Source organism: Phaethon lepturus, unplaced genomic scaffold, assembly GCF_000687285.1.
Source record: "Phaethon lepturus isolate BGI_N335 unplaced genomic scaffold, ASM68728v1 scaffold53853, whole genome shotgun sequence".
NCBI lineage: Eukaryota > Metazoa > Chordata > Aves > Phaethontiformes > Phaethontidae > Phaethon > Phaethon lepturus.
This window is the reverse complement of record NW_010527996.1, coordinates 501-14,159: the sequence shown is the minus strand read 5'-3', so window position 1 is coordinate 14,159 and position 13,659 is coordinate 501. Positions and strand designations below refer to the sequence as shown.

Below are 13,659 nucleotides of genomic sequence, written 5' to 3'. Positions count from 1 at the left end.
GTGCCGAGCGCGCGGCCCTGCGAAGCTGCTCTTCCCAAGGAACAAAAGGAACAAAAACGCCCTCCCTGGGCACATGATGGGATTTTAACCGCCCTGAGCAGCCCCAGCTGGGACCTGGAGCTGGTGCCATGAGGGTACCTGGCTGCAGCCTTGACCCACTCCGTCCCCTCGCCAGACCCCAAACCTGCCCCATGGCTCTGCCCGTGGTGTTGTGAAGACCGGTCTGCTTTGGGACAGAGCTCTTGCTGTGAGCACCTGAGCAAGGCAGGGAGGGAGGGTGCTGCTTCTTGGCAGATGCTCGTTTTTCCCCTTGAACTGAGGAGGTGCCAAGAGCTGCAAGTCTGAACACTTTCGGGCAAAGAGACGCTGATCTTGGTCACTTCAGGCTTTTTTCTATTTATTGAAATGCCTCTTTGCCCTGAAGTGCATGCGCTGGAAATGGCTGTTGCAGCGTGCCGTAGGAAATAGCTCTTGTAAAATCTTTCAAGGCTCCCCAAAATGTTCTTTATTTGCCCAGGGCTCTTCTCATCACCCACGCTAATGTTCCCATTCCCAGCCCTTGCCTGTCTCTGCTCCTGGAGATGCTCAGTTCCATGCAATGTTAATTTTCACGCCGTCTTTTATGGCGTTGAACAGCCCAGAGCAGCGACACCGAGCCACTGGCCTGGCACGTCGCGCAGGCTCAGCTCGGCTGCAGAGCATCCCGAGGGATTACCGCCACGGTGGAGCCCACAGCTCTAAATCCCCGGCCACGGTGACCCAAATCCTCTGTGCCCTGCGGCACTGTGCCAGCAGGCGCAGCCCCCCTCGGTGTCCTCCGTCCCGAGGAGGTGGTCGGTCCGGCCGTGGCGAGACCTGATGAGGGTGGACACATCCACCAGCATCTCCCATAGGAGTATTTGGAGGTCTCCCACCCACCCCCTAAGCCCATCTGCCGTGGGGCCCCTCATACACCCCGACTGGCGCTGTTCCCCCCTGTGTAACGAACATGGGCTGAAGCGGAGGCTTTCCTTTACTGGCAGCATCAATCCCTTCTAATTGCTCAGGTCCCAGCTTGACGAAGCATTTAAAAAACGTACTTGACTCCATCCCAATTCAGCAAGGCAATTAAATGCGCTCATAAATCCTCCTGAAGTAAATGAGACTTAATCGTAGGCTTAAAGCTCAGCTGAATTCAGACCTTAGCAGCAGGGCAAGTTTCCCTTCACCTCTTTCCCAGCTGTGCGAAGCCATCACATGTTTCGGCGTCTGAACCGAGCTCACCGCACAGACCATGTCCCGGGGTCTCCTCTCGCCCTTCTTCAACATCCCTTTACCTTCGCAGCAAGGGCCACGCGTACCCTCGGCCCTGCCGGTCTTCTCTCTGCTCTCCAGGGAAGAAGCCCGCGAGAGCTGCAGGCTGGGAGTGTGCTTGGTGGAGGTCGAGGGCGGAAGCGCGTGGTGACCCAAGGGACTTCCTCCTCCCGAGGCTGGCGTCAGAGTTAAGGGGATGCCTACGCACTGGCGAGCTCTCCGCCATGAGGAAACCACGTCTCCTTTGGGCTGGAAGCTCTCGTTGGAGCTAGCTGGCCTTTTAAGTCTTTCCCTCAAGACTGCTTATAGTCCCTCATGCTGTTCTCATGGTTCCTCCTGGATGCAAATTCTTCCGTAAGCAGAACAAATGAGGGAGGCCAAAACTCAGGGCCCAGAGCTACGAGACTCCTCTAGACCGCACTGCAAAAAGAGAGAAGGTAGGGTTGGAGTGAGGCACTGCAGAGAGGCATAATACCTGACCAAGCCCAAGCGGGTCCTGAGGAGCAGGTGTCAACCACCCAAGTTAGGTCTGCAAGGGAAGACCTCCCCTGAGACCCTCCTGGACCCCTCCCTGGGATCTCCCTCATCAAACTGAACGGCAAATAGAGGAAACCAGTAACAAACAGATCTCAGCTGGTCTTAGCTTCTGGAGGGACAATGTGAGGACGTAAGAGGCTGTTTGCTTATTCATAAATCATTAGGTAATGATTTATGCATCGTGTGCTCGTTGCGCTTTTGTTTCCTACCCTCGTGCTGTTATTCCGTAACAGCCTACAGAGGTCAGTCAGTTTAATTTTCAAACACCTCGAGACAGAAAGGGACACACTGGGAAAGATGACAGCAGCAGAAAGGACCTACGGCTTGTAATGCTGCTTGTTTTCAGCAGCCTAGTTAAGCAGATAACCGAGCCAAACACCTAGCTCTGGTAGAAAGAGTTCTTTATTTTGTGTAGGAAGGCTTGGAGTTAATCAACTTTAACAAATGGCCAATGGCTTCTAGAGACTCTTGCTGGGGCAGCTGTTTCACCAGGTCAAAGGCTTTCCTCCCCACCTCATCAGCCTGGAATGAAACAGAAAAGACAAAGGAATTGTCAGGAATTTGGCTTTTCTCAAGGGGCAGTTAAAAGACCTGCAGAAGTTCACTGGAATAGCTGCACTGGCACAGATCCAGGCTCCAGCCACTCAGCCACCTGCTTTAGAGGGTGACCTGCACAAGCTGCTTTACTGGAGAGAGTAAAGCTGCCAACAGATATCATATTTAGGATCCAGTGGTGCAGGCAGAAGAGATTACTAACCCCAGCGCCCCGCGCTGGTGATCGTTACCTCCCATCTGATACAGCAGCTCATCTGAACGTTCCCAAAGCTATTTCAGGAAAAAAACAGCTGTACTGACCCTGTCTGAACTAAATCCCTCATTTTCCATGGTAGCTCTTCGAGGGATTCTCACAGTTATAAAGCTGTGACTTTTTTTCTAATTTGAACTTGTTTCTTTGTGTCTTCCAAGCACTGACTCACATCATTATGGCTTTCCCTGATACAATGAAGAGACCATTAGTAATCTGTATTTTCACCCTCCAAAACACAAGCAAAAGAAACTCGGGCTTTTGAGCGCTCAGCCCAAACAAAGAGGCTTGATTTCCAGATGGTTACTGCTCAGCATTTCCTCAAAATCAATGATTTTTAAGGCAGAGAATCGGGCACTCTGAAGTTAGCAGTTGCATCTGAAATTTTTAGCCATGAAATACAGGGGTGCAAATTCAAAACTGAATTACGGGATCCAGTAGAAGGAACCCACATTAACATCATGGTAATTACAGGGAGTCTGGCTCAAGGAGAGCCACGTGCGAGGCCCACGTCTTGCTTGCCGCGTAACATCCGACCTGATGTCTAAATGCAGCTTATGAACAGGCAGCTACTCTGCCAGGATTTCCCAGATAAAGGACGAACCCAGAAAATGTGGGTAACTACAGGATCCACTGTGGATGCCCAAAATAGATCCAGGAGTCTTTATTAGCCTTGAGAGAGGGCAGATCGCGAGCTGGCTTCACGCAGAGCTACCGAGGCAGCTTTGTCCTCTGTCATCCAGCGCTCCAAGGCTGTTGTGGGCTCTGGAGAGGTGCCAGGTGAACACAGGCTTCATGGGATGGGGCGAGCACTGAAACAGAGTTAGGCAACCCTCCCAGACCCTTTCACCAGACAAAGCTTACCTTGGATAAATCCATGGTCAGGTAATAAAGCATGGCAAGAGCATGCAAAACTCTGGCAGTCTCCCCAGGTTGTTGCTTGGGTGCCTGTTCTCTGATATCTAATACCGCATTCAGTACTCGGATTGCTTCTGCTTGCTGGGCTTCAGCTGCATCAGGAATGAAATAATCTTGTTGGATGTACGTACGCATGCAAGATAATATATTCAGAACTGTCCAATTATCTCCTCTAGACATCAAAGCATTTCTACTACAAGCATCAACGCAGTATCCCAGCTCCATGCAAATTCCATACCCATTAACAGATATCTTTTCATCCAGTCAGTAATTGTGTTGATTAGCCTTTAGTAAGGATGTGGAGTCATAATAGCTGCATGAAAAGAGCAACTTTCATACTCCTGTCATAACCGAAGATGGTATCGTGTAGCCCTGCCTTGCTGTGGTTCCTACTGGATAGAGACGATGCCAGGTAAAGTGATTTACAGAAACATTTTTCATCTCTGACAATATTCTTCTTAGCATAGATGATAGGACCAGAGTCTAGTCTGACTCCAGCAGAGCGTAGGGTAGTACCACGCACACTAGCGTATTTCCTAATGCTTTATGCACCTTTATTCCCCAGCTTCTCTCCTGAGAGTATTCTCCAGATTAATACATCCAATTATCAGCACCCGCTATTCCATCGTGTCCTACTGCTTCAGAGGACAGAGTTGCAAACCTGCCTAAGTGAGATGAAATGTCACTTTCACAGACTTAAATGGAGACAAAGGAGCTGCAGAGAAATGAGAATGTTGAAGTGAAATCGAATCCTGAAAGGCAAAATCTCGTATTGTTACAGTCACTGCCAAGGCCGCTGTGAAAAGGAGCATGTAAACAAAAAGGGCAAAGCTGTGTTTCCACTTGAACACCCTCAGTCCTAAAGTGGCCTTGTTTGTTCCATCCAGCACAATCCCCTGAGCATCAACGTCAGAAACACCTGTGATTCCGGTTAAATTTGGTCTACAGAAATGCCACGCAAAACCCAACACCGTAAATATGAACTGTTGGATGTACGGATTCTTTAAAATCCCGTCTTCCAAACGGTTCTGCGCCATAGCGGTGCTTACTCATACAGTCTTCGCTGACTTCCTTGTCCTCGGTGAACAGAGACATTTCCGGTCGTGACTTGAGAATTTGCTCCTGCGCTTGAACTGACTTCACAAGAAAAGCATGCCAGATGTCGGTTACCTATCAGGAAGCAAACGAATTATTTCACTTGTATGAATACGTGGTATTTAGCAACTAGTTGTTCTATAAACAATGTCTCCTGCAATGCACGTCCCTACCACAAGAACCGGAGCGCCCGCTGGTTAGTGAGCTGGCTGCTGCCAAGCTGCATGTTTCACGTAGAGATCTGACCACTCTTCTCCCAGTGGCAGCCTTCGCTGGAAGCCCACTTCTCCACGGGACTATTAATTTTCATCAGACTTGAACAAATCTAACTAAATTGTTAACCAAAAGCAAATTTGGTTGAAGTTTGCGAGGGGAATGGAGGCAGACTGCACAGCTGCCACAGCCTCTTTTCCTCAGAAAATCAGGCTAAACAAAGGAAAGCTCATTTTTTCAGTTATTGGAGCGATCAGATAATTGTTACTTCCCTCGCTTTATCACTCCGTTCTGCAATCTTTTATGAGTGTGACTCTTCATTGAGTCTCAGCGTAGATTTTAGGTGGCTCGTTTGTATTCCGACGCTGCTCAGCAACTCCTCCCTGGCCATGGAAGCTCCTTGGTGACCCTGGTGGAAGCTACTTGTGGGACTCTCTCTAACCTCTGGCAGGGGGTATTTGGTAAGAAAGCTATTTTTTAACAAGGTTTGGCTGCCCAAATCGAAAACAACTTGAATAACAATTTTTTACTGACTACAGAATTAATTTCTCTGGGTTTTGACTCAGAGAAATATTTATGAAAAGGGTTTCTGAGATTGATCCTGAAAGGCAACACTGATGACATGATATGGTCACCATCATATCAAAGGCAGTCAGAAACAGGAAAAACATTGGAAAGAGCACAGAAAAAACGTGAGAAATATAGAGAGGATGACCTTTGGTTTTACCAACCTCAGCATAGAGTGAGTTTGCTATGTCCATTTTGTTCTGGCGAAAGAAAACATTAGCCATGTGGAAATACCCTCCAGAGGTCTCAATAGATTTGAGTCCAAATGCAGAAGTAGCAAGGTAAATCTGAAATTAATATTAAAAAAAAAAAACAAAACACAAAAAAAGCAGAAGTTTAATGTTCGTATCAGACCTGGGAAATTTTTCACTATGGATTAATAATATTGCAAGCATTCCCTTTTTTCTGTGTAACGGTAACATTAGTTATACCCGATTATGACTGTAAAATGACACTAAAAAACCTGTATTTTGGGTTTTATGCAAAGGAATGCAACGCCCCCAAATCCCCCGCTCGCTGGGGCAGAGGAACCTCATCACAGCGTGTTCCCCCGTTGAAGCACGGGGCAGGTTTCCCACATCTCCTCCTCTCACTCTGCAACCCGCATGTCTCACGTCTCAAATGCATAACCTGCTGCGGCTTTTCAGCTCCCCAGTCCTGCCTGCGGCGCCTGTTTCTCCCCCCCGAAGGCCCAGCCAAAGCCAGGGGAGTGGGAAGGCAGTGGTGCATTCCAGCTATTCTGAGCTGGCGTGTGACTCTCAGCAGATCTCAGACACGCAGCCAAAGTTCAGGCAGGTCTGACGTAGAGCAGCAACTTGCTAATAGCAAAAAGCTATGACCCGACGCCCTTTTGGGCACCGGGTTTAGGGTACCTAAAAACCCAATGGCACGGCGGGGAATCTCCCAGGAGGTTTACAGACTAAGCGAAGACAGGGTTGTGCACATTTTAATAGAGAGGACCTAACTCTCCTCAATCGTATGTCATCATTCACGCCCACAAAAAGCTACTATCAAATTCAACAGTAGTGAGAATGCATCACTCTGCACCGGATAAATTTAGTCTATGTGGGACATAAATAGGATGTCGCGGAGTTCATTCTGCCTTTGGGGGATCAAATGACAGGCAAAGCATCCTCAGGAACAGAGCTGGCAATAACCACTTTGAATTTGACAAACCGCTCTCACGGCTAAAAAGATTGAATCGGGTAAAACGCTATTGAACCAGGCGTTTAAATAGTTAAATAAGGCATTCATTAAAGAACGGCTGACAGAGGACTGCTCTCTAGCAGGAAACTATTGAGGAAAATGACGTAACTTCTCTGTTGAATAAAAGGCAACTATACCAGTTTGGGGTAGGAATCTCTGTTCATCTTGGTACCGTAACAAAGCTGATATAGATAAATTTACAAGCAGATGCAGCGAAGACAAGGTATACATCACTTCAAGGGAATCAGGATAGCTGATAAAACACAGCTTTGGCTGACGCACGGATACAGAGGTGTCTTAGATCTAGCCAGTTCCGGTGTTTGTAACGTGTACCCTCTCAGTACCTAAAATCAGGTTTACAAGTTTGCCTGCTAGGCTTTTCCTATCGGTCTGGAAGTGTTAGAGAAGGAAGGAAAATTGAAGCGTTTCTGTGTTCGAGCTGGCTTACATCATTCGCCAGGTGATATAAAGCTTGTTCAAAGTTTCCTTCAGCAGCATAGAAAAGCCCCAGACTACGATGTAATTTATACTGAACAGCAACACTGCAGTCTGGAGTTCTGAGGACAATCCACTTGGCTTGGGAGAGATACTTGGATGCCTGCGGAAGATGGCCAGCACCTGAAATGACACATTGAAATAAGCAGGATAAAGAGCATTGTTTTATTTAGAAATGTAGAGAATACTGCCTGCTCTGCCTTTGCAGAAGTTTGATATGGAGACCTAGTTTGTGGATCTCCCACTTCTCTCCCCAGTGCTCCTTAGTTGAGCAGGTGTTCAAAAATCTAATTTACAGACCAGCTGAGTGTCTAGAGCTACACGAGAAGCCAGAAATTGTGTACTGCATTCAGTATCTCTGAAACACGTGTTCAAAACAGGTTAGCTACAGGCAGCCACTAATGACTCCTGTATTATCACACTGGAATTACTCATGGGATTTTTTTTTTTCCCCTCTCTCGCCACACCATTTACGACAATCCTTGAGACAGCTCAATTCTGCCAGCAGAGCATTGTGTGTGCTGCTGTAACGGCAATGATTTACAGCGATTTTTTAGGCCTCTATGCCTGCAGCTGAGGGGAGCAGTCCTCCACATGCAGAGTCTTAGTTTGACATTTTTCATAAAGCACACAGTCAATGAGAAAAAACTCCGCTTCAGGCAGAGCGCGCTTTTGTGAATGAACTGAGGCATTCCTCTGATGCAACGGCTTCAGAAATGTTTGCTGGTTCCCTGAGATAAGAGCAGAACCAACCACCCTCGGGAATTTAATGCTTTTGAGAGTCATACGAAGCCACAGAGGTAAAGAATAGATTTTCATACTGCTTCTCTTGTGGGAATCAGTAGAGAAGGAGAAAACATTTCATTTGCTTTCATTGACCTCTCATCACTGATGAGGGATTCCTTTCCCCAGACCCACACAGAAAAGGGGTGTGTGTGTGACTTCTCAAATCTCTCTGAAACGCCCTTGAGGCAGGGCAGGGTAGAGACATGGCACAATGCTGAAAGGCAGAGCTGGTCCTTCCCTGATAAATGGTAAAAGGACACCAGAAACCTGACCCAAGGGAGGTCTTGCCCTTGCCAACGTTACTATTTAGACAATACTTACCAGTGGAGGCCTCAGCCAAGAGGAGATAAGCAGGCACCAATTGCACAGAATTTGAGCCGTACACTTCAGTGCTGAAACGCAGCGCGTGAAAAGCTGCAGGTATTGCTTCTTTGTGCTTTCCATCCCAAACAAACTCCTGAGCTGTGCTGTATGCGAGCTCGATGATGTATTTCTGCAGGGAAACATAGGAATGGGCCAGAGTGAGCAAAGGATAAGGAGAAATAAAACGCACCGTCTCTTTTTACATTCAAGTTTGCAAATTGTAAAACAGTGGTTGTAATGTTGTTTGTGTCTGTAATTAACGGATGGAAATTCAAGCTGTCATATTAGAGCCTGGCTTTCATTCCTACTTCTAGCAGGAACAGCTTTGGACATCCTCTTAGGTCATGTGGTGTCTTATGAGACGAAGAATCCTTTCCGCCTACGAAAAAGGGGCTAATAAAGCTGCAGCAATAAAAGCTGTGAGGCACAGAAAATGATCATCACAAGACCATAGAAAAGATTAGACAAAGGGGCTACGGCGGGGTTTTGCTGACGGTAATAACGGTGACTCATAGCAGGCGGCGGAGCGTATGGTTTGCCAAACTGGTGCCAGCATGGCACACCTCCAGCTGCAGGAGACGCGGTCTGGAAGTGAGAAGAGAGCTCCTCACGTGGTGCTGCAGCTTCCTCCCACCCTCTCCCGGCCAGTTCTGGGCCTGGTATTTTGGGCGCCAAGTCTGGAAAGCCGGTCAAAATCGGAACACCCTAATGCACTTACACTCCTGTATATCCATCACCCAAGCTGGGTTTGGTGGTCAAGCAGCTTCTGCAGGATTTCTGTTTGTTGTCAGAATCCATCATGTTTCCCATACGTAGAGTCGCTTCCTGCCTTTGGCTGCTTCTAGCAGTCCGCACCGCATCTGGTCTTTTCACCCTTTGCAGCTCTGTAACATATCTGCGTTCGAACACCGGTGCGTTGCCCAGAGCTCTACGGCAACTGCAGATGTTTTGCCCTTACAACGTGCTGAGGGATGCCAGTGAAAAAGAGCCAGGATGCTTATTTATCTATTTCTTTTTGCTTTCAGCGTAATCGTTGCCAACTCCCAACACTTCTGCATCGGCTTTTCACACAAGTGGTGCAGCGGGAAAGCTGCCTGGAAAGAAATCATGTTGCTGGTGTGCCTAGCAGTGCTGCCATGGTAAATCAGCAAGGCACTCGCCCTTCTCTTGCTAGGAGGCATGGGCAGGCCTGTGCAGCAAGCGCTGGCAGAAAATACCATTTTACCTCTCTATTGGCTTCTGTTTTCCAGCTGTGGCTGAGCAGAGGGCAGAAAAAAAAAAAATCCCAGTGCTTTTGGAGGCCAGGCTTTGGCATTTTGCTGAGCTTTAAGTGCTCAGAGAGAGACAGAGAGAGTCATGCCATGGGTGAAGGAACAGCTCAGGGACAGGGAACCTCAAGGACAGCCTGCGAGTGTTTCCTGGAGATCCTGGCTGAAATAAAGGGACATCCTTTCTGGATAATGAGAACTTTGAAGAACAGACCCCAGAGTGATAGCACCCTGCTACAGCAAGGAGAGCCAAGAGCTAGAAGACACAGCGGTCATCCTCCCTCTAGCCCCTGAGCTACCAGCACGTATCAAGTGAAAAAGGCACGCACCAACACCAAGCTGTGTTGGGGGAGCATGTGGTGCCCAGGAGAAAGTCAGCGCACGGAGCAATAAAAGCTGTTATTTAGCAGGCTGCCTTTTCTGTCCATGCCACTCTTTCTCTGTTGCAACCGGCACTGGCTTTGGTGCATGGGTATCAAGCAGATTGCCATCTGGGGAGGTGCTGGAGATCAGGATCGTTCCTTTTTTACTCCTTGTCCATAGGATCATCGCTGCTTCCCATGATGTAAGCTATCTTAAAACATCTGCAGCAAGGACCAGCTAAGGGTTAGACTCTTGCACAGCTCCCAGAAGGAGAAGAAAGGGCAGGAGACAACAGAAGCCCTGCAGCACTGAATATTTAAGACTGTGCAGTTACAAGCCTTGGGGGGATCGTTAGCTTTGGCCCTGCGCTGTTTTCCATCTTGCCCATAGCCCCACGCCCCCAGACCGCCACACTTTGGGCTCTTTTCATGTGTGTTGCAATTACAGAGGTTTCTCTGAAGATGCCCCCACGCAGTTTTCCCCCAGTTGGGGTTTGAGGAGGCTGAAGACCCCATCTCTGCTCCAGGTGGGCGCAGGGGGTTGGGAACACGCTTGGGGTTTGGTGACACATTCGTTTACTCACTCACAAGCACCAAAAACGATGGCACGCTTGAAGAAACGACGATTTAAAGAGGAAGGCAGGCTTCCAGTCAGTTTGAGTTGAAACCTGCAGTCGGCAGGGCCAGCATCGGTGCTGGAGGACTGCTATAGCTGGCTGAGGCACGGACCTTTTCCCGTACCCAGGGGCTGCGGTAAGCTGACATCACGCAGGCAGGTGAGGCTATTCTACAAACAGAAACTTGGAGCCTTGTCAGTTTGGAGGTACTGTCTGCAGGCACCCCCCCGGCTATGTTGACAAAAGCAGATTTCTATCAACAAAGCTTTGGAGTACAGACGAGGTATGAAACTCATAACCTCCTGGCTCTCAGCTTCATGCACTTTCCCTTAAGGCAAAGGGCATTTTGATGTGCACAAGCTTTCCTGTGTCCTGACTAAGGCTTGAGCTGTGTGTTTTCTAAACAAACACCATGCAGGAGTTTGTGAAGTACAGCAGAAATCTTCAAAAAATAATAAACCTATGGGCAGGCTTTGTGCAGAAGATTTTTTTTCTGATCGTCATGAGACTACATAACTTCTCCCCTGAGCTCCAAAAGGCCTTTTTTAAAGCATTTTTGTTGGCTCTGTGAATAGGAATGTGATCAAGCCAGCAAAACAGGGCATTATTTAAGCCTACCCTCTCCATACCACTCTTCCAATGCTTGTCAGTCAGTCTAGGCCCAACGTTGTCTACCCTATACCATGCTGTACATAAAGGCAGACTTCACTTGTGGGCTAGCAGCTGCAGCCTGGCTGTGAAAGCAAGCAGGTAACCACCAAGATGTTTCTGCTTTTTCACTCCTTTCTTAGGAGAGAATGAAGACAAACTGTCCCCGCACATACCGTTCCCAGAATCTATTTTATTTAAATAGTCTGGAGACAGAGGTCAAAGAATAAATGCAATCAGGTTGTTAAAGAGCCTATAAAAATCTCTACTTCAAAAAAAAAAAAGGGAGTCTGCTTTCTATGATTTTTCCCATGAAGTCATTCCAAGCCTCGGCTTGGGCTGGAGGTTTGCAGTTGCTGCCTGCTAACCTAGGTGTGCACTCCAATTGAGGAGCGACTCTCCCTTCTCCACCAGCCCCGTCTTCCTGCTGTCTTCCGCTGGAACCCGATAAAACCAAATTATTAGCTTCCACCTCATCAGGGAGTACTTCCTTGAGCTGGCAGCCACCTGGTCTTCCGTAATGTATGTAGCATCATTTTAGTTGCTATAAAATCAACGAACTAAGAACAGATGCTTTCCGCACCAGTGTTCAATATGTAGGTAAAGTTTCTTGGAAAAACTTTAAGCAGTTAAGGATGCAAAAAAACCCCTGCCACCGCCCCCAATAAGACCAGTTTTAACTTTTTTTTCTTTGCAGACTTTATAAAAGATCCACTGAAACGTAACCTGGAACAAAGGATCTTTTGCATTTTTCCTTCTGGGACACACTGTTCTAACACACCTTCTTTGGACTTTGGTCAACAATCTTGCCCCCGATTGTCAAACAGATGAGATTTTCAAAACCAAACTGGGTCGTTAGTGCCTAATTCCTACAAAGCCTAAAGGAATCTGATGCCTAAAGCTTGTCCCAAGCTTTCACCAGGCAGGACTTTTGTCTGCGCAGGTCCCACCCCTTTTACGACCTTCTCTTTCTGGATGCTCCCAAGAAAGACCGCAGCAATGAGCCAGTCACCAAAGTACGAGCACCTGGCCCAGAAACAACTTTAAAAGTAACACGTGATGTAAAATCCAGAAGATTAATGATGTTCTTCTCAGTGGCACTGTTTGATTGTTACCAGCTCACTTTCAGCTGTTCTGTTGTCCTATTATTCTGCGATTAGGAGTTATGCAATGATAGAAGGATAATTTATTTTTATGGGCAAGATCATTTTAAGTAGCAGATGTATTTGGGTGGGTTATTTTATTTTATCAACATTGTGGAAAAGCAGATCCTGCCACCCCATAAACAAACAAACAAACAAAAAAAGAGTTGAAAACCACTTGGGCTGGAAAGGAGCTGCACATCTGCACCGCCCACGAGGCCAAAAAGCAGAGATAAAAGACCATACTTAGAGGGAAAGGGTGTTTAAAATTGGCCAGTAAACAAAGAGAGGGGACTTTATTTCTTTGCCCCCCTACTTGGAGGAAGGGGAATCCCTCTCATGAGCGAAGGATGAAGACACCTTGTAAGAAGCAAAACTCAGCTGGATCCCACACTAACCAGGGAGATGGGCTAACCGCCTGGCAAGGCGGGAGATCCAGAATTGCCGCTGCCTGAGGAAGCTCAGGACTTCGAGTAAGGACTGCGAAAAAGGCAAAAGGCTCGTAGATTCAGAGAGAGGATGCTCCCGCTCCCCTTATTATGGAGTTTTTGTTTAAAAAAAAAAAGAAAGCTTTGCAACTAAGTACTGATAAACCAATGAGGTGCCCTCCCAATGCTATGTACATCAAAATATGGGAAGAAGAGATCTAAATTTCACAGGCAGCCCTTTGAAGTGGTATTAGTTTTTCTTGTACGTACCTGCCTCTTCACCAGCTGTTCCATGCCATGTTTTCTTTCTTTTTCAGAAAGGAGAAAAGGGAGGGACGTACGGATTGGAATCAGCAGCTGGCATATTCGCTCATGGATACTAACCCAGTCAGCTTTTTGATGATCTACATCACTAACAAAATAAGGGAAGAACGATATTTTTGTATGCTTGGAACTGATGTAACGCAAGATTATTGCCCGTTGTATCTTCTAGACTTTCACCACGAGAATTACCCGCAACAGCCACCAGCCCTTAGTCTGCTCACGGAATACCTAATATATACTTGATATGCCCAAATGGGAACACAGCACTGTCCTGCCATGTCACCATGATTCTCTATGTTAAAACCTTACTTAAATCACTCACAAAACTCCCAGTACAGTTAGGTTTGAGCAAATGCCTGGCTTTCAGCACTGTGGTACACAAAAAAACCCCAAAGCCAAACAAACCCCAAGTCATTGTGAAACCAATGAAATATCGCTAATGTGTGAATTCAGTGAGGATCCCGTGTAAGTGAAGATATTTGTGTAAACATCCAAAACTCTCATTGCACTGCTATCTATTTGATGTGGGCACCGTTGGAAGCGAGGAGGAATGCTTCAGCTGAGTGACTGCCGAGCATGCCCACTCCAGTTC

General features: G+C 47.3%; 1 protein-coding gene across 1 annotated transcript; it reads right to left on the bottom strand.

Annotated features, from left to right (window-relative positions):
• Window positions 1–2,232: 2,232 nt before the first annotated feature.
• Window positions 2,233–13,155, bottom strand: ZMYND12 (zinc finger, MYND-type containing 12; the record flags this gene model as incomplete). The annotated part of the gene is made up of 7 exons (XM_010283527.1): window positions 2,233–2,352; window positions 3,500–3,645; window positions 4,603–4,723; window positions 5,593–5,715; window positions 7,083–7,252; window positions 8,237–8,408; window positions 13,014–13,155. Coding segments are annotated over 7 exons (994 nt in total), but the record flags the coding sequence as incomplete, so codon positions are not given.
• Between the last annotated feature and the right edge of the window lie 504 nt (window positions 13,156–13,659).